The 20,298-nt window shown below is 56.0% G+C and overlaps 1 protein-coding gene and 1 long non-coding RNA gene across 3 annotated transcripts; one reads left to right on the plus strand and one right to left on the minus strand.

Moving 5' to 3' along the window:
* Positions 1 to 494: 494 nt before the first annotated feature.
* LOC123610529 lies at positions 495 to 10,985 on the minus strand. Of its 2 annotated transcripts, none has more exons than XR_006718175.1 (3): positions 10,774 to 10,985; positions 3,019 to 3,504; positions 495 to 1,559 (listed from the first exon to the last, which is right to left on the minus strand). It is a non-coding gene; the product is annotated as an uncharacterized LOC123610529 (long non-coding RNA). The 2 variants fall into 2 exon arrangements; XR_006718174.1 differs by lacking the exon at positions 495 to 1,559 and adding an exon at positions 2,470 to 2,853.
* A 1,166-nt stretch (positions 10,986 to 12,151) lies between these two features.
* On the plus strand, positions 12,152 to 14,589 carry TFF1 (trefoil factor 1). The gene is made up of 3 exons (XM_045437037.1): positions 12,152 to 12,369; positions 13,829 to 13,981; positions 14,412 to 14,589. Exons 1-3 carry the CDS (start codon positions 12,294 to 12,296, stop codon positions 14,426 to 14,428), a joined length of 246 nt encoding a protein of 81 aa, XP_045292993.1. The 5' UTR covers positions 12,152 to 12,293; the 3' UTR covers positions 14,429 to 14,589.
* The last annotated feature ends 5,709 nt before the right edge of the window (positions 14,590 to 20,298 follow it).

Below are 20,298 nucleotides of genomic sequence, written 5' to 3' on the forward strand. Positions count from 1 at the left end.
AGAGTGGGGTGTGGCTCCGATCCCCTTGTCTCTGCTGATTCCCTGACCAGTAGTTCTGTGAGTGGCTGGGAGGGCATCTTGGGGTCCCCTACGGTAACTGTGGGTAATCTAGTTCCCTTTTCTCCTCTATCAGTGTTTGCTTTATCTGTTGGTGCTGTTTCATCGTAAGAACTAATACATTTTGAAGTCTTAAAATGAAAAATGATGGGTTTTTTTTAATGTTTACTTATTTTTGAGACAGAGAGAGACGAGCATGAATGGGGGAGGGGCAGAGACAGAGAGGGAGACCCAGGATCCGAAGCAGGCTCCAGGCTCTGAGCCATCAGCACAGAGCCCGACGTGGGGCTCGAACTCACAGACCATGAGATCATGACCTGAGCCCAAGTCGGACGCTCAACCGACTGAACCACCCAGCTGCCCCTAAAACGCAAAATGATGTTTTAAAGTGACAGAAGTGTCATAAGTTTTCAAGAATGCACATACCACATGTTTTATTTTGAGCCACTGTCACCTTCCTCTTCTCGCCATCCTGGGTACCGACTCTGGTCGGGGAGGCCAGGACCGTGGGTCTCAGAAACTGACTTTCCCCTTTGACATGTTTTTGAAATTTGTTTTCATTACCTCCTCATGTGGAAAGACGAAAAACAGGAAGGGCAGACTTTCAAGGCAAGTCTAATCTTTCCGCTGACACGCTTAGGAACCATGATGCCCCATGATGCCCCCTTTTAGAAGCAGGGATTTAAAAATAGAATGTCACTAGGGGTGCCTGGGTGGCTCGGTGGGTGAAGCATCCAACTCTTGATTTCAGCTCAGGTCGTGATCCTGGGGTCATTAGATCGAGCCCCCTTTTGCGCTCCGGGCTGAGGGTGGAGTCTGCTTAAGATTCTCTCTCCCTCTCTCTGTCCTTTGCCCCTCTCCCCCACTTGCGCTGTCTGTCTGTCTCTAAAAAAAGAAACAAAAAAATAGAATGTCACAGAGAACCTTGTGGATATGAAGCTATTCCCCGCCTCCTGTGTTCAGGGTGAGGTTCACACGAGACCTCTGGGCTGAGTTTGGCCCCAAGCTCGATAACTCCACCGCCATATTTCTTGCTATTGAAGAAAGTATCCAAGGATGTGGGGAGAGAGGAAAATATGGGGAGAATCTTGGATGGCTTCTCATTTATATTTTAAAAATAAAGTCACTCCTGTCAACGTTGCTGGTCATACCATAGAGAGGGCTGCTGATCAACCCGCGCTGGCTCACCCTTTACGTGGTTGCGTCTGGGAGTGTGACTGGCCCCTGGCGTCAGCCGGCTTCCGGGGGCGTCCCAGTGGCTGCCATCGGAGCAGTGAGGCCGCCTTGTGGAGCACAAACATCGCCCGAGGGCGGGCTCCAGCCCCCACCACCTTGGCCTAACCACGGAGCTCAGGCGGTTTCTTCATCTCACCCCTACCCCCCAGAGCCCTCCCCGATCACCCGCCTGGGCTAAATCTTAGGGTTGTCAGGAAGAGGAAACAGGATCCCGGCTGGGGGAGATTGTTTCTGCGGTTTGGTTTTGCATAAACTTCCAGTAACAACTGTAATGATAAAAGTCGTAAAAACGTTTTTGGTTTTGTCTCCAGCAGGTGTGAGAGTTTTGCACAGAAGCTGGAACCCTGACAACTAGCTCAGAGGGATGCCAGGCTGTCATCAGGGCCGCTGTGCCCCGCAGGGACATGAGGACCAGGCGAGGACACAACCAACGAGCTAGGACTTGGTCTAAGAGTCACAATCCTTTATGCATCATAATCCAAGCATCACTGTGTGACCAGATCTGCCCGAGCTGTAGGACCCAGCCCTCGGTAACCACGTTTAGAAGAAGCAAATAACCAAGGGAAGATGAATAAAAGGTATAAACAGGAAGTAAAGTTTTTTGGAGATCTTCAGACCAACCCCAGGGCCTTTGCCCAGTAAAAGAGTCTCCCTGTCCATCAGTTGAGACTAGAGGACGCTCTGGCCCCTTCTTTGTTCTGCCTTCATCTCTGGGACGTTTATTTATTTATTTTTTTAATTTTTTTAAAAAAATGTTTGTTTTTGAGAGAGAGAGAGAGAGAGACAGAGACAGAGCATGAGCAGGGAAGGGAGAATCTGAAGCAGGTTCTAGGCTCTGAGCTGTCAGCACAGAGCCCGACTCGGGGCTCGAACTCATGAACCGTGAGATCACGACCGAAGTCGGACGCTCAACCGGCTGAGCCCCCCGGGCGTCCCTATCTCTGGGACTTTTATTTATTTTTTTTTTTTTTAATTTTTTTTTCCAACGTTTATTTATTTTTGGGACAGAGAGAGACAGAGCATGAACGGGGGAGGGGCAGAGAGAGAGGGAGACACAGAATCGGAAACAGGCTCCAGGCTCTGAGCCATCAGCCCAGAGCCCGACGCGGGGCTCAAACTCACAGACCGCGAGATCGTGACCTGGCTGAAGTCGGACGCTTAACCGACTGCGCCACCCAGGCGCCCCTCTCTGGGACTTTTAAATAGCGTAGCACAATGGCCTCAGAACAGAACAGGGACCTGAACTGCCATCACTGGGAAGCTCCCAATAATAGTAATTCACGTGCAATGCCTCTCGTTCCTTGCTCAGCGAGAGAAGGGACTGTTCACCAACAGTTCAGGCCAGATGGAAAATCCCCACGTGTGAAATAGAAAACCGACCCGCACGCCTATGTCTGGGGTCGACGCGGTTGAAGCTGACCAAAGGGCTCTATCACAGGGCTCCGTCGGGGGCTGGCCGGGGGAATATAGTGGATCCTGGGGACAGAAGTCTGTGACGGGGACCAGCCAGCACTCTGGTCAGAGAGGTGGAGCACTGAGCCCGAAGAGGCAGATTCCAGCCTGCAGGAAGGAGGAAGGGGTGCCGTCAGCACCATATGAGGGGCGGGCTGGGTTCCTCACCACAGGGACGGAGTTGCCGATGGATGGGGGGATGTTCAGAGGCCACACTTCCCCCATATTCCCCGGCACCGGGCAGAGGAACCAGCGGATGAATTCCAGACTCACCTGCTGGCAGGAGCCGGGCTTTGCTCAGCCCTGGCTGGTGCTGAGCCGCGTGGGGGAGGTTCAGCTTGGCACAGCCCGGATGCCGGAGGTGCTGGCTTGCTGGTGACAGACTTGGCATGGGCTCCCTCGTCACTCGCTGCTAGTTTTAAATGCCTAGAAGGGCATGGTTGGGGCCCAATATTGGCTTTTGGAGACTTGATCCACGGAAGGGGGCACTGAGCCCTGACGTTTCGTCTCGGAGCATGCACAGTGGTGACAGGGGGAGCGGGGCCACGTCAGGGAGTGCCAGTTGTGCAAAATTGTCAAATTTTGGTTCTTAAACCAGAAGACGGCGGTTGGGTGAATGGACGCCTCCGTCCAGGGCGAGCGGAAATGAACATCGCCTGGGTGGAAGTCGGCATGCGGTGCTGTGTATCCGGAGCCTTAGGAAGAACACGCTCCCAGGCCCAGTAAATGTACTTTGGGGGCTGCCCCAAGGAAACCGTCCTAAGCACAGAAAAAATCATCTCGCATGAAGACGTTCGTGAAAGAAATCCCAGTAATCGTGAAGAATCGTAAACAACCCAGAATTGACCCATGATGTAAAAATCATCAACGAAGTGTGGCTATGGCGGGTCTGAGGAAGCACCATGGAACCGTCAGCAGCTTACCGTATGGAATTCGCAGTAACATGGAGAATGTTCTGGTCACACCAAAAAGAACACGGCAAAGAGGGTGAAGAACAACTCAGTAGGGAAAAGAACGGAGAAACAGCAGAGGGCAAGATGGCGAGTCACATCGGGATTCTGCTTTTCCTTGTCATTGAACTGTTTCTGTAATGAGCGTAACCGACTTTATACTCGAAAATACTGTGTTCGTATGAGTCGCATGTAAAGATTTCACTCTCCTCCAAAAGGAAGGGGAGTGTTGCCCTGACCCCACAGTCGGTGAGCCAGTCAAGCGAGGGGTATTGGACCCAGCAGGCCTCCCCGTGGGCCACACCCCGATGTGTTTGCCCCAACACCTGCTTCCTGGCACCTTCCCTGAAGTCAAACACAGATCTGGGGCCGGCCTGCAGCGTCTGTTATCTTGGAGATTTCAGCAACCTCACTGAGGGAAGCCACCCTTTCCTGTCCCTCAAGTCCTTGTCTCATCCAGAAACCCCAAGGCCATGCAGGGCAGGCCAGGGAGATGCAGACTTGGCCGTGAAGGGAACAGAAATGGTGAACGCGGGGAGCCTCTACGCTCTCTCCTCCCTGACACGGCCCCGCCCCAGCCACCACCACCCTGCTCGCCGGGAGACGAAACGTCAGGGCTCAACACCCCCTTCCGTGGATCAAGGCTCCAAACACCAAGATTCAGCCTCAACGGTGGTCTCCTCGGAATTAAACTGTTACAGTCATTTTATTTTATTGTTTAATTGATTCATTTATTTCTAAAGTTTATTTAGTTATTTTGAGAGAGAGAGCACAAGAGTAAGCAGGGAAGGGCAGAGAGAGAGGGAGAGAGAATCCCAAGCAGCCTCCACACTCAGCATGGAGCCCGATGTGGGGCTCGATCCCATGAACCGTGTGGTAGTGACCTGAGCCGAAACCAAGAGTTGGACGCTCAACCGACTGAGCCGCCCGGAGCCCCTGTTACAGTCATTTTAAATTATTTCTTTGACTACTAATTATTGTTCTCACCTCTCCTGTAGTTTTTAGGCATTTACATATGGTCTTCTAAGGTTTTGTGTTCCTATTCTTTGCTTCTGTATCCAGGGGCACTCCAGGGTTTTAAATTCTGACGTGCGTAAGACGCTTATGTCAAACAGTTTCTAAACCTTTGTTCATCCAGTGTACTATAAACTTCATAGTTTTAACATATTTTTAAAAATTTTTTTTAATGTTTATTTTTTTGAGACAGAGAGAGACAGAGCATGAACGGGGGAGGGTCAGAGAGAGAGGGGACACAGAATCCGAAACATGCTCCAGGCCCCGAGCTGTCTGCACAGAGCAAGGGCGCAGAACAAGCATTCTCCCAGACCCCGCTGTGCAGAAGCACTATGTCCCTTGACGATTGGGACGGGTCCCTCCAGTCACACCTCCTCCTCTGTCTGCTGTTTTGGAGGCAGGAACAGCAGCCCTCACGGCCAATTCAGTGGACCCAGGAGTGTGTTTCTGATTGGAAGCCAGCCTGTCGTGGGCCACAACACTCCAGCCCATGAGGGCCGCGGTCATGGGCATCAGAAGCAACATTTCTTCCAGGAGTCCCGTCCTATAATCATCTGTCGCTTGGTGCCCAGACGTGGGCACTTCGGTTGAGAAGGAACCATATACTGCTCTGGTCTAAGGCATCGGCTGACATATGGGCCACCAGCTGCCCGCTGAGCACGAGTCCACATTCTGTCGAGGTAACTGCTCCCGCGTGCTGGGCCACGTGGAAAGACGGGCGAATTACTTGCCCATCGTTACATTTCCTTGCCCTACGCTGCACTGTTCTGTATCCCACGCCGTGGACTGTGCATTCTGTTAATTCACAAGTGTGGGCCGCCGGCAGCTACAGGCTCAGAGGGAAGGCTCGTGCAGACCCGACCATACAGCGTCCGCCTCGGCGGTGCCTACTTCTCAAGACGTCCGGCCTCCCGGCCCCGAGGGTCGGGGCTCTCGCATCACAGCCCCGCCCGCTCCTGTGAGGCGTGTGCTGCTCTGACATCCCCTGGAAACCGCAATCTTTACTGACAGCCTGGCCGACGAGCCAGAACAGAACGTTCACATCTAGCATATGTCCCCTCCGAAATCCAAACAGGCCCACGTGTATTTGTTGGGGTGAGTGGTGCAGGTGCAGAGGTTTATCTCCCCCTTTAGAGAGAAGGCTTCCACTGCCCCACACTCCCAAACACCCCCACTAACAGGCCGGGGACCCTGAACTTCTGCGGTTGCGATCTCTGACGCACGTGGGCTTTCCGAAGGCGTCCTCGGTCCTGTGTTCCAAATCCAGCTGACATAACCTCATGACACCAATGTAACGGGCCAGCAGGACGTTTAGCACCGTGTCCAAGGTCTCTCCAGAGTGTTCTGACAGAGCAGGAGAGCTGGCAGGAGCCTAAACCCGCCATACTGTGGGGCTGTATTGTGGCCGGGGCCGTACGATAGCAAAATCCTGTGGACTAATTTGTCTAAAGGGAAGGGGGGAAGGGCAGACATTGTCCGGGTCAGTCCCTGCAGATCAGGGGCCGGGTGGCTGGGGGGTGGGGGTGGGGGGGTGCTCCAGGAAAGCTACCCCCTCTGGAGCCTCAGCTGCAATTACATTTATGATACTGTAGGCACAGGGCTTAACAGAGGGCGGTCTGGGGGCCAAACGTTGCCTGTGAACCTGCAAACTAAAAACGGTTTCTGTACTTTTTAAGGGTTGCAAAAATAAAGTGAAGAAGATGCACGACCGAGAGCAAAGTAGCCCAGAAAGCCTGGTGTATTTACTACTGGGTCTTTTGCAAAGAGGGCTGCCCGTCTCACTGGGCCTGGGGGGGTCCCAAAGAGACCCATAATGGGACAGACTCAGGCCAAGAGTCCATCTCGGGCCTGAAACCCACGGGATCCCTTTTTGGTGACTCACATGAGTTTGGGTCTCGGGGTTAGTGGTGTTCAGAGCTCATATTTAATGACCATCAGAAACTCCAAATAGTTTCCTTTCTCTGGTGCTCACTCACCCTGCTTGGATTAGTCTTCCAGAACTGCTGTGATCAAGTACCACAAACAGAACTTACAACCAAAACTTATGGTCACACGGTCCGGAGGCTGGAGGTCCAAAATCAAGGTGGCCCCAGGGTTAGGTCCTTCTGAGAGCGAATCTATCTCAGGCCCCTCTCCCGGCTTCTGGAGCCTCAGGCATTCCTTGGCTTGTGTCTTTACATCATCCGCCCTCTGGGTACGTCTGTGTCCGAATGTCCCCTTTTATAAGGACACCGGGCATATCGGATTAGGGTCCACGCCAATGACCTCATCCTAACCTGGTCATCTGCAAAGATCTTATTTCCAAATAAGGTACTGGAGGCTAGGACTTCCACATCTTTTGAGGGGACACAGTTGAACCCATAGCACTGGTGGGTGGCTCAGATCATTCTGGGGATGGCTTGGGGAAGGCCCATCACGGCACTTGTGGCCTCGATGCAAGGCCCTTCCTCAAAGGGACCTGGCCTCCATCCCACGGTGAAGGATGCTGGTGGTCCCTCTCCAAGGCAGTTCTGAGCACCCGAGTGACAGAGGCACACTCCGGGCATTCCCAGTGTGGCTAAGAAGGGTGCCCGTGATAGGAGCACTCCAGCGCCCAAGCCTCCTTGAGCCCGAGACCCCATCCTCCGCTGCGGCACCCAGTTTCCTGCACCTACTGTGCACGTGAAGCACCTGGGAACTTTCTAGAATGCAGATTTGACTTCATGACGTCTGCGAGGGGACGGACCCCCTTGAGCAGCGAGGCTGACGTGTGTCGGGACCCTCAGCATGTCCACTGCATGAGCCGTTGGCCACCACCAAGCCCACGGCTCCGGCCCGCCCAGACGGTGGCCTCTCACCCTGAGCGGGTATGATGACGTCAGTGCTCTGAGCACGGCCCCTTCATTCCCCAGGCTCTCAAGTCGCCTGACTCTGCTCTCGACACCCCCAGGCTCCTGTCCAGGAAGGTGTGCAGCTTCCCCGGGGCCTTGGGTCGTGAGGGGTCTAACCCCGACGCACCTGGAGGCCACGTCAGGCGTGGAATGGTCCTGAGGACACTGGGGCCCTGTTCCTGGGCCGACACCCGGGTGAGCTGTGCTGTGGCCCATGCTCTGCGGAGGTTGCTGGGTAGGAGAGCTGTCCCCCTCACACAGGGGCCCAGGGGGCTCACCTCTGCTGCTGGACGAGGCCCGGGGCGTCTGGGGCCCAAAGTTCCCAGCCTCACGCTTCTGCCCAGAACGTCCCAGCCCCGTGTCTCAGGGGTTCACTCTTTCGTCACTGCTGCGGGGGGCTGGCACTCTCAGTCTGGGTAGCTTGGGGAGGGTTAAATGGAGGGACCGTTGGCCTCTCTTTGGAGGCTGTGCACCTCCCGGCCTGGGGGAGCGAGGAGAGGGGACCGCTTGGGGGCCCTGTGCAGAGGGCGGGACACGGGGACGTGGCCGTCCAGGATGACCCCGCAAGGAGGGACCCAGGAGTAAAGTCCACGAGCCCACCTGCTCCCGAGTGCCGCCCACAGCGGCCAGAAGCCAGAGAGCAGGTGTGGCGGACAGGGCCCACGCGGCTGCCCTCGCGGGACACGGAGAGGCTGGCAAAGGCAGACGAGGAATCCAGCCCTGCACGGCACACTCACCCCTGCACCGAAGAGCACGGCTCTGGGGCAGGAGACCGGCCGGGCCGCTCCAAACACGGGGCACGACACTGGGGAGAAGGGCCCCCAGCAAGGGATCCCGCGTGTCTGTGGAGCCCGAGCGCGAGAGCACCGCGTTACATCAAGGGGTCTCGGGGTCCAGGCACTTGCGCCACGTGACCTGGCGCGTTAGCGGGGACAGCACTCGGTGCGTTTGCTGCCCCACTGGCCGGGCATTGAAACAAGAGGAACAACAACAACCCAAAAGACAAGGTGTGTGTAAGGCAATTGTGCGATCTTGTGTTACTCCCGCCAGGAGTCCTGGACTTACACCACAAGTGTCACGGCGCCCCGGGCCCCCAGCACTCCTCAGTCATAAAGCCCCGGTCCCCAGTGCCCCCCGGTCACGGCCCCCGGCCCCGCTCCCAGTCGCAGTGCCCTGACCCCCAGGACGGCCCCCGGTCACTGCACCCAGGGCCCCCAGCGAGGCCCCCAGTCACAGCGCCCTGGCTCCCAGCACCCCCCACCCCCGCCCCGGTCTCAGCACTCCGGCCCCCAGCATGGCCCCCATGTGGCAGTACCCCAGCCCCCAGCGCAGCTCCCAGACCACAGCACCCCACCTGCCAGCCCACCACCCGGTCACCGTGCCCGGGCCCCCAGTGCACCCGCGAACCCCCCACCCAGCTGTTCCCAGGGAGCAGGGATCACCGCGGGGAACACAGGGAGAACAGCCGGACGCACAGCCGTGAATCTGCGTCTCCTTAAAGTAATAGATGCCGACCTTTCCACCACAGCGCCCCTCCACTTCCTGCTGTGGAAGGAACACGATGTGCCTTCTGATGGCCCTCGGCACCCTCCTGACTCCCATGTCCCCGTCCTCCTGTCCCCCTTCCCGGACACAGGTCAGCAACCTGCCCCCCACGCAGGGCTGCAACCTCGGCCTCCCTGGGGCGGCCCTCGCTCTGTGCTCCTTGCTGACCTCGGAAATCTGCATCAGCAAAGGGTTCACACTGTAAAGGTCATTCTTATAGGTCCGTTCAGCTTTGTTTCAATATTTATCCATTTCCATTTACTCGTTCATGTTCATCGTCTGCAAGGTACTTGGTGCCCGTGTATTTTACATCCTTTCTCCCTTTCCCTTGTCAATAAACATGTATGAACATTTATATTGTTTCCTCTTTTATCTTCCCTCCCTCCTCCTGATTCCTCCTCCCTGCCTCTTTCCCTCCCTTCCCTCCTTCCTTCCCTCCTTCCATTCTTTTTTCCTTTCTCTTTCTTCTTTCTTTCTCTTTCTTTCTTTCTTTCTTTCTTCCTCTTTTTTTCTTTCTTTCTTTCTTTCTTCTGTTCTTTCTTTCTTCCTCTTTCTTTCTTTCTTCCTTTCCCTTTCTTTCTTTCTTTCTTCTTTCTTTCTTCCTTACTTTCTTTCTTCTTTCTTTCTTTCTTTCTTTCTTCCTCTTTCTTTCTTTCTTTCTTTCCCTTTCTCTTTCTTTCTTTCTTTCCCTTTCTTTCTTTCTTTCTCTTTCTTTCTTTCTTTCTTCCTTTCCCTTTTCGTTCTTTCTTTTGTTCTTTCTTTCTCTTTCTTTCTTTCTTTCTTTCTTCCTTCCTTTCCCTTTCTTTCTTCCTTTCCCTTTCTTTCTTTCTTTCTTCTTTCTTTCTTCCTTACTTTCTTTCTTCTTTCTTTCTTTCTTTCTTTCTTCCTCTTTCTTTCTTTCTTTCTTTCCCTTTCTCTTTCTTTCTTTCTTTCTTTCTTTCTTTCTCTTTCTTTCTTTCTTCCTTTCCCTTTCTTTCTTTCTTTCTTCTTTCTTTCTTCCTTACTTTCTTTCTTCCTCTTTCTTTCTTTCTTTCTTTCTTCCTTTCCCTTTTCGTTCTTTCTTTTGTTCTTTCTTTCTCTTTCTTTCTTTCTTTCTTCCTTCCTTTCCATTTCTTTCTTTCTTTCTTTCCCTTTCTTTCTTCCTTTCTTTCTTCTCTTCCTTTTTTAAAAAGCTTCTCCCTTTCTTCCTCCTTTCTTTTTTTGAAAGGTATTACAGGCAATGATGCAAAGATGGTCCTTGTCCGTGTTTCCTTCTGCCCAAATGTGGGGGGTTTATCTGGGGGACACAGTAGACCCAGAACCCCTGGAACTGCTGGATTGTGAGCCTGTGTAGCGTCAACTCCACTGAGCATCACACACTTCTCTCCCAAACTGTTGTGCTGTTCGCATTTCTGTGTCTGAGAGCTCCCGCATCACCCTGAGAAGTGAGTAGCGGTTTTCCTTCATCATGAGCAACATTGCAGACGCAGCCCCTGCCCCCCGGGCCCATCCCTGGCAAACTGAACCCCACAGAGGACTCTGCGCCCTGGTCCCCCCACCCCGGGCCCTGCACATGGGGCTTCTCCTGGAGACCCTGGTTGGCGGGCCTGAGAGGGGCCTGGGCTCAGGGTGGGAGCTCCCCTCCAGAGGGGCCGCAAGGACTTACTCACCAGGCCCAAGGCAAGTGAGCACCTCTCCAAGGCTAGCCGCTCTCAGAGCCCCACCTTTCAATGAGGAAAAACTCTTTCTCCTATGGCTCATTCATTCATTCATTCATTCTTCCACAGATATTTATGGAATAAGGACAGAGGTCAGCGTTGGGCCACGGGAATGCACGGAGCACACAGAGCCCCCTGCCTTTGTGGACCTTCTGTCTCCAGGGGACAGAGCAAGTTCCCTGTGCACCAGGATGGCAAGGGCTCCGGGACGGAAGACCCCAGAGCAGCTGGGGCCAGGGGAGCACAGGCTGCAGGTGGCTCTCGAGCACAAAGTCAAGGGGGCCTCACTTGGGGACCTGAGATGGGGAGAGCGGACCCCCAGAGGGAAGAACACCTGTCCTCGGTCGGTTTAGATAGCTGCTCTTATCTACACAACTTCTGGTTATGAATATGAAATTTTAAAAAGACAATTTGGGCGCGCCGGGGTGGCTCAGACAGTTGAGCATCCAACTTCAGCTCAGGTCATGATCTCACAGTGTGAGTTCGAGCCCCGCATTGGGCTCTGGGCTGACAGCTCGGAGCCCGGAGCCTGCCTCGGATTCTGTGTCTCCCTCTCTCTCTGCCTCTCCCCCGCTCGTGCTTTCTCTCTCTCTCTCTCTCTCTCTCTCTCAAAAACAAATAAAGATTAAAAACAATTTTTTAAGGAAAAAGAAAAAAATTAGGTAAATAAGTAAAAATGCACACGCACGTCCTCTGAGTGGGATGTTAAACATTTCCAAGTTTTCAATGTTGGTGCCCCGCGGATCGTGAGCCCCTCCGGGGGAGTCACGTTTCCTCCGGGAGGGACCTCATTGCGCTTTGGTCACATACGACTTTGCCACAGAAACGCCCAACAGAGACAGAACTCCTGGAGAGAAGATGACGTTCGAAGTCCCGAGTGCTCTGGTGGAGAGGGGAGGGGACGCGGGCCTGTCCCCTTCCTGCTCCTCCTTGTCCCGCCAGGGCTCTCCCCTTTACCCCCACCTGGATTCTCAGAATCTCAGATCGATGGAGAACGTGGTCTGATGGCCAGGCCCTGTTGGCTCCTTCTCCTTCCCACCCCCCACCCCCACCCCGTCCCCGCATCAGCCGACCCCGTGAAGGGTGACCCTGTGAGCCACTGTTGACACAACTGTGATTTTTCGGGCCACCTCTCCGGTGACTCACTCTTCGGTGAGTGTAATGTTGACATTCACAGGAGGGCCTCCACTGCGGTTAGGAGCTGGATGGGGTCGTGGCCCAGGAGACTCCCACGGCACAGGAGGGACCTTCTGAGGTCCCTCAGCCAGATGACAATTCGGCACTTGCTTGTATCAGCACACTGTGTTGATCAGAGGAGATTATGCGGAGTGGAGAATTACGGGACCCTCCTTAGGCAAATGTTACCTAACACTCGTTGGGCAAACAGAGCCTGCATAAAATCCAGAGCCTGGACGGGTTCTCATCCCTGACTCGTGGTCTCCGGTAGAGCAGAGAGGAAGGTCACGGCCGCCATGGAGCCCAGGGTTATCTGCGTCCTGCTGTTGGTCTCCATACTGGCCCTCAGTTCCTTGGCCCAGGGCCAGCCGGGTAAGCAGCCTTCTCCCCGCTTCACGGTGGGCGCCAGGCCCGGGTCAGCCCCTGGAGGGGAGGGGGGACACCGTGCATCACACTCCATGTGTTTGAGCCGAGCACTGTTCTGGGCCCTGGGAGGATTTTGGAGGGTGAAGGCAGGTGGAAAGCAGCGAAAGACCAGAGGCCACAGAAGCTCCGAGCGCTGCTGGGAGGACGCGGGTGGACGCCCCAGTGGAAATCGCTTCTGCGTAGTTCTGTCATGCGACAGTCCATCGGGTGGACAGCAGCTTGGAAACCTTGACTTCCTGTTGAGCAGTGCCGGCCGGGAGGGGCCGCATCGCCCAGGGAGCCCCCCGCCCCCACCCCAGCTGCCACTTCTCCCTCGGGCAGGGGGAGGGACACAGAGCTGCGTCTGAACGTGCACACGCACGTGCACACACTCACACGTGCACGTGCATGTGTCCTCCTGACTTCACAGCCTCCCTGTGTGTGTGTGTGTGGGGGGCAATGCCACCCCCCCCTCTCGGGTGCAGAGCCAGACCCGGGGAGGCTGCCATCCTGCAGGGGCCGCCCAGCCGGCGGGAGATGGTCCAGAACTTTCCCGCGAAGCCACGGAACCCTTTCTTCAGAGAAAGCTTGAGGCGATCCTCCCCTTCATGTGCTTTGCCGGGTCTAACAGAGGAACAGACATGGGTTCGGCCCCTTCGGTTCTCGTGTGTAGACCACACGGGAGCCCCACGTCCCCTGTGAGGTCTGGCCACGTGGTCTGGCTTCCATCACCAGCCCCCACTCCGGGTTAAAGCTGGCGCCCGCCCACCCCAGCCCCTGCGTCTTTCTTGCAAACGGGGCGATGCCTCCGGAAATGCACCTTGCTCTCCCTCTCTCTTGACTGCCTTTGAGCACGCCGCTCCCCCTGCAGGATACCCCCACGGCCTCGTCCTCACCTAGAAGCCCTCCTTGCTTCATTCAGTCTGGTCCCTGTCCGTCCCGTGCTTGCCCTCAGCACCCTGGGACGGACACACTGTGCCGTTTGGGGCATTTACTTGGCTTTCTCTCCCTTAAGCTGCTAGCTTCTTAACAACGACTGTCTTATTTTTAGTTTCTGGGTCCCCAGCTCCCAGCACAGGGCCCGGCACGAGCTTGACCTTCACCGTCTGGTTTTGCTGTGCTAATTTCTGTTTCTAGCACAGACAAACGATGCTCCATAGGTGTTAAGCAGAGTTATTGTTGGCTGGAATGAATGAATGCATCCGTAAGTTCTGTCGCTGGGCGTGACGTTTACAAATCCCGGGCACCTTGCGATGGCCCTGAGCTTCTGTGTCTTTGCATCTGGAGACGAGGGACAGGGTGTCCCTCTTGTCCCCTGAGCCCCAAGTCCCCATCAGCAGAGCCAGCTGGCTGCTGATTCAACTGGAGAAGGAAGGCGGATGACAGCCCGAGACCTGACTTGGCCTCTTGTCCCCTATATGTTCAGAGACGTGCATCGTGGATCCTCACAAGAGGACGAACTGTGGCTCCCCGGGAATCACGCCCTCCCAGTGCAAAGATAAGGGCTGCTGCTTTGACAACACTGTGCGTGGAGTCCCGTGGTGCTTCTTCCCCGTGGCCGTGGACAACCCTCCCGAAGGTAGGGCCAGGGAGGCTCTGGGGGGGGGGGTGGTCTGAAGGTGTAGGATGAGTGACAGGACGGCCTGGGAGCGCACGGCCCTGGTCCGCACCGCCGGCTGTGTCTGCACGCCCAACAGGGGCCGCGGGGTGGCCGTGGGGAGGTGGCGTCGGGCTGACGTCGGGCTGGGGACACAAAGACCGGGCTGAAACGTCGCCCGGCGAGGAGTTCTGTCTGTTCGTGGCTTTTCTTCGCGTGGCTAACCGGAAGCCTCTGACGAATCCTGGTTGCTCCTTACCTGCCGCTTGGCTGCAGTGGAGGAAACGCCAACCACGATATGAGGGTGGAGCGAGTCTTCTAAGGAAATGTCCCCCTTGGGCTGCCGAGTCCAATTTCTGTGGTTGTTTACCTCTCCCTGCCTCGCGCCTTCTCCCCCCGCCTCACCCTTCAGAGGAGTGCTCCTTCTAGACGCGCTTCGGCCGAACCTCGCCAAGAGCGGCCATGGCCTCCCCGGTGGCCGGGAGCCCAGCCCTCGGGGCCTCCGCACCTGCACCAGCGCTCACTGCGTGGACGGACTCACACACTCCCCTGCTCGAAATTGGCTTAAAGATTAAAAGACATGGATGTTACTCGTGTGTTCAGTTCTTGTGAAAAACTGCAAATGATTGGACTTTGCGAGGGCCCGAGGAGGGAATGACGCGCTCACCGTGCCACCAAGGTCTCCTAGGCATGTGTCAGCGGTGGGCGTCAACCCATGAGCCCGCTAGATTGTCTCGGGCAAAGCTCGCGTCCTGGGGAGGGCAGTTGGTCTGGTCCCCGGCACCAGAGGGGGGGGCTCACCCCCATGACATGGAGCCCCAGGCCTTTCCCCGGGTACCTGCCGCCCATTCCCCACCTTCTTTCTTACCTGACTCCCACTCTACATAAAGCGGAGGCAAGGACTCACTCTCCCAGCCTCTCGCAGCTGCAGGAGGCTGCGTGGCTTCCTTCTGACTCTTGAGCCACAAGGGCGTCTATTCGGAGGCTCTGGGGAGCGACTTTTCCTCCTTGGGAGAAGAGCTCCCTCTGGCGGTCCTGGCCAGGCTCTGCAGCCTTGCCTTCAGACGCTGTGTGCTCTGAGGGTGTGATGTGCTGCTCCAAGCAGCCGTTCTGTGCTAATGAGGAAAAGGCATAGAACTAGAGGTTTGACACCCTTGGTCTCCTGATTTGACTCACCCACCTTGAGACTTCATGTTGAGTAAACCCAATGTCCCGATGGGTTAAACCACTGCTCGTTTGGTCTTCTGTTCCTCCACCACACATAACCAAGGCCCAGCCACCGTGGGGGGAGAGGGGTGCAGCGAACTCTCACCCAATGTGAAAGTCCTTAGGCGGAGTCCTCCCTTGAGCTGTTAAAGGAGCAGGCAATCTATTGGTTTTCTCCTTCACACCCAGCACTCCCCCCCCCCCCCCCCCGCCGGCTACTCCCTAAGCCCTTGGTGTGACGCAGGCTCTCAGCGGAAGCTCGGGGTCTGTGTCAGGAGTGAACAGCAGGTGTTGCGGGGAGAGTTAAAAGGCATATCTTTCCGTTTTCGAAACCAACTCCCTTACAAATGATATCTCGTCCTTATCTTCCCAACTGACAAGGATGGGCGGGAGAACGTTTGCCAGTCTCCCGCGTGAGCAGGCACACCGCCCGACCAGCCCAGCCACCCTCCTGGATCACGGGCTCTCCAGAATCCGGGTCTGTGATAATTTCAAGGATGCAGCTGAGAGAAAGGTGGGGGTGGAGGACGCCTTCGCTCCTTCCCGTGTCACACGGGACCTAGCGTGCTGGACGATAGACGACTTCTCTGCTGGAGCCAACACAGCAGGGCATGTGATTGTGAGATGCGCCCCCCCCCGACTCCCCCAGAGGGCTGTGTGGCTCAAGTGGCACTTTCTGTGACCCACTGACCGGGGGCTCCTTGATCGCAGCACTCCCGTGGCTGGGAGTGTCCAGCAGGGACGGGCCTTCCTCCTGGCCCATGCACCAGGAGGGGCCCCGGGCCGGGTGACGAGCTGTGTCCCCACCTTCCTTGCATTTCCCTGGATTTTTGCCCAGTGAGGGCGGGGTGGGGGGAGGGGCTGAAGGCTGGTAGTGTCTCCAGCTCCCCCTCCCACCATGTGACACGGGGAGAAATCCGGGTCTGGCATCCGCTGGGCACCATCCAGGATGCGTGGCTGTGTGATCTTGGCCCCACCATCTGGACTGCAGACTAGAGAGAGCCTGGGGACTCTGCAGGGATGGCCCTGCCTCCAGAGGGGACACGCGGCCTTCTGTCCCTGCCTGGGAGGTGGGGCACAAGGGAGGTTCAGTTTGGTCTCTGCTACTCTGTCCTTGTGGAAAATCGCACCCTGTCCAAGAATCCCGCCAGCAGACTACAGACGAGGGGAGGGCGAGAAAACACTCAGGCGGCAGCGGGGGTCCTGACGTATCAGAGGGGTGGGGCGCCCCGAAGTCCCTAGGACTCGAACTGCCTTGGGGACACTCAGTGTAAGCTGCTCTGTGTCTGTCTCTCTGTCCCTTGGTCCCTCCGTCCCTTGGTGGCCCGCAGCTCCCTGAAGCTTTGCTGCGGGGGCTGGGGAGCCCGAGGGGGTAACGTGGGCGCAGAGGCTGGAGCTGGGGTCAGGGGCACTGGGGGAGTGCGGCTTTCCCCTCGGGTCCAAGGAGGGAGGGTGCCTGGCAGAACAGAGAGGCTCTGCGGCGGTGACAGGGGCTGTGTCTTCAGCGCTGGGAACACAGAGGAGTCACTGCTCCATGGGTGGACCTATGGCCCCCTCCCGGCCCCCTCCCAGCCCCCTCCTGACCACCCTCCCGGGCCCACTCCAGCCCCCCACTGGACTCCTCCCGGCCCCCTCCCAGCCACCCTCCAGGCCCCCTCCAGCCCCTTCCTGACCCCCTCCAGCCCCTTCCAGACCCCTCCTAGCCCCCTCCTGGCCACCCTCCCAGCCACCCTCCAGGCCCCTCTGGCTCCCTCTTCGTCCCCTCCAGATCCCTCCAGGCCCCCTCCAGGCCCCTCCAGTTCTCTCCAGCCCCCTCTCCAGGCCCCGGGGCCACCCCCAGCCCTCCCCTGCCTCCCAGAAATAGGAACCCGGGGTGGCCTGGTTGTGGCAGCCTGGGGGCCCTTGAGTCCTTGAAGTGCCAAAAGGGGTGGGAAGCAGGCAGCTGTGGCAACAAAGCACCTTCGTGGGAACTGTTGTGCTGATAAGGCGCCAGGAAGGACGTGTCTGTCACACGCGTGCACACACGCATGCACACTCGGCTCTTAAAGGGCCCCGGGGAAACCAGCAAAGGGGGCCATTTGGGGCAAGCCTTCCGTACCTTACACCGCTGGATTTCCATCGCAGGAGAGGAGGCCACCTGATAACTGCTCTGTTTGAACACATCGCTTGGCAGTGGACAGATTTGTATATTTTCTATGTTGTTTTCAGGAACAGGCAATGGAGTGATGTGTCTGCTTACAGTGATCTTGGTTTTACTAGACACGAAGCTAAAATGCCAGCTTGATCCATTTAAACCCTGGCAAAGCTGTCCTTCCCATCCCACATGCTGCCCTTTTCCCACCAGCCTGGAAACCAGCATCTCAGGGGACCTTCCAGAACTTTCCACGTCCTTGAAAGACTTCAGGAAGTCTCCCGTGGCAAGTGATTCACGTTTCAGGCAGAGTTGGGGGATCTCGTAGGTAGACAGCTGGTGTGGGAGAGAGTTGGTCTCCGTCAGCCCTGGAATGGACCCAGAATCTCGGAATGCACGACGGAGGAGCTCCCAGGAGAGGAGCGGGGAGGACGATGGAGAGGGGCCAGGCCAGGGCGGAGGCACGTCCCGACCCTGAGGCTGACGGGGCTGCGGCCCTGAGGGTCCAGTGACACCCCGAAGCCAGATAACCCTCTCCCCGCTTTCTCCTCCAGCTGGCGTTGGTGTGTTAGCTCAGGCCACCTCGGTGAAGGACCGCACACTGAAGGACAGCGCAGAACGTGCTGGGGACCCTCTCTCTCCCCCTCTTTGGGCCCCTTCCCAGCTCACGTGCTCTCTTTCTTTCTCTCAAAGTAAATAAATAAAATAAACTTTAAAAAAAAGGTAGACGGTAACCTGTAGGACATGTGACATGATGAAAGGGAACGAACAACAGAAATGTTGCCAAAAACAGGCAGGGCAGGAAAGGCCAGGCCAGCAGAAGCAGACTGTGCATGTCTGGGCTGACAGCTTTCTGACACCCCTCGGTCGGGTACCCATCGTGACTCCCGTCAGGGCCCAAATGGGGGTCCGTGTGTCAACCCCAGAAACACAGACTAATGTCACGGCTGTTCTGCGGGTCACCGTGGGCTATGGCTGGGCAGGAAGGGTTCACCCCGGGTCTCTCCGATGAAGCCTGAGCTTGGGGTGGCCCCTGGTGCCATCCATGTCCTGGCCCCTTGCTCAAATGCCGATTCTGGTCCCGGTTACCATGCGTTGGTGGAAAGTCCGAGAACAGGACAGGACCCGTGAGTATTTCCTGACCCAGGATCAGGTGTGTGGTCCTTCTAAACCCACCTGCACCTCAGGCGAAATGTGAACCTGCCTCTCGATTTTCACACGCGTTACAGATGGATTACCACGCTCTGTGGCTTTGCTCCACGAGCCTTTCTGTTCTGTGTACCTGTTGGCGACCCTTGCTTCCAGATGATTTCCCGCACAGGTACAGGGTTCTGTTCAGAAAAATGTTGAACTAAGCGCCAGACCAGGAACCAGTTCTCGAAGCCAAGTTGTGGTTTCAGATCATGTTTGTAGGGTCACTGACAAGGATATTGTTAGCTTAAGAAAACTCCCTCACCTTTCTCTGTGAGTTCGGGGAAAGGCGGTTGGTGGAAAGGTTCAGTGCCTGCGAGCCTGATAGGAAACATCAGCTCAAAGAGACACACACGCATGGCAAGCCCAGCACCGGAACTTACCGGAAGGTGTCAAGGGCTCCTAGGGAACAGTCACTCGTGTAGGGTCGGAGCAGATGGAAAGTTACAGTTGGCAACAGGAAGAGCATTGGCATTGTTTTTAAAGGTATTTCTTAATTGTTCTCAGCTCGTAACATTGCTCTGAGCTGGCCGTTTGGGGAGTAGCAGATTGAATCGGGGAAAACCACACACAGCTACATACGTATGCGGTGCAACACGACTGAGTGACCTGAAAGTGGGGGACGTGTACTCTTAAGGCAAACGTTGAAAGGACTTTCAGTCAGTGCGGAGAACTTGGAAGGGCTGAGAGTTTACCTTCCTTGCAAGCTGACAGACTGCCAGGTGCTGGCAGAGGATACGAGATTCCTGGTTCAGAGGCAAAGGGCTTTATTACTCACGGCAGAGCCCACAGCACGGGCCTCAGCATCTTTGTGCTGCCTCCCTTTGCCCCCAGGTCCTCCTGGGGTGGCATGGACGGCCCCGGACGGATGCGGGCACACACAGCGGGTTGCAGTAGAGGCGGGGAGCTCTGACCACTTCAGGGACTCCAGTCTTTTCAGGGGCAGGAAGCTTGCCTGCCTTTGTCCTGGAGGGAGGCATCGTATCTCCCTTCCGTGGTTGTTTGCTGCACAAACATTGGACAGCTGAGATCAAGAGCAGTTTATGAGTCACATACACTCACCCCAGGGGGGGGAAGACGTCACGCCGCACAGGGCCACATGGGTTGCAGCCCCGGGAACAGAAAGAGCCCCGAGAGCTGTGGCAGGAGGCTCTAGAGGAACGAGAGAGGGTGGAGTGCCTTCAGGAGGTTCCCACAGGAGAGGGTGGCTGGCTTGTTTGAGTAATTCTGCGGCTGGCCTGGGAGGGAGACCCACCGCTCAGGGGTGAGCAGAAACCAGGCCTGGCCCCTTGATAAGGAGGGTTGTTTGGCCAGGGGGCCATATCTGTGGGAGCAGAGCAGGGAGGGGAACTTGAGTTTCGCCACTCGAAGCCCTCCAGTTCCACCAGATGCCAAGGCAGCGTGTACCCCTAAACCTTGATTGTAGGTCCCATACCGTATGGATCGTTAATGCCTCATTCACATGCACAGAAATGAGACACTCGTGGAGAACTGTCTCCCAACAAACAGTGTACCCAACGTATTGTTTTCGAGACCAGATTACGGAAGGAGAGAAAAAGCAAAAAACAAAACAAACATCGAGGCGTTTTTCAAGAGCAAATTACAGAAGAAGGAGAACAAACATCGAGGCGTGTTCCCGCAACATCTTCTTTACAAATGAAATAAAATACAAATATTTCTCTCCATCTTTATTTTGAAAATTCACTGTTAGAGTTTTAAGACTAGAATACGGGGTATGGAGATTTTTCTTTCATAAAGGGCCAGATAGTAA

The sequence above is a fragment of the Leopardus geoffroyi genome, chromosome C2 (assembly GCF_018350155.1).
Source record: "Leopardus geoffroyi isolate Oge1 chromosome C2, O.geoffroyi_Oge1_pat1.0, whole genome shotgun sequence".
NCBI lineage: Eukaryota > Metazoa > Chordata > Mammalia > Carnivora > Felidae > Leopardus > Leopardus geoffroyi.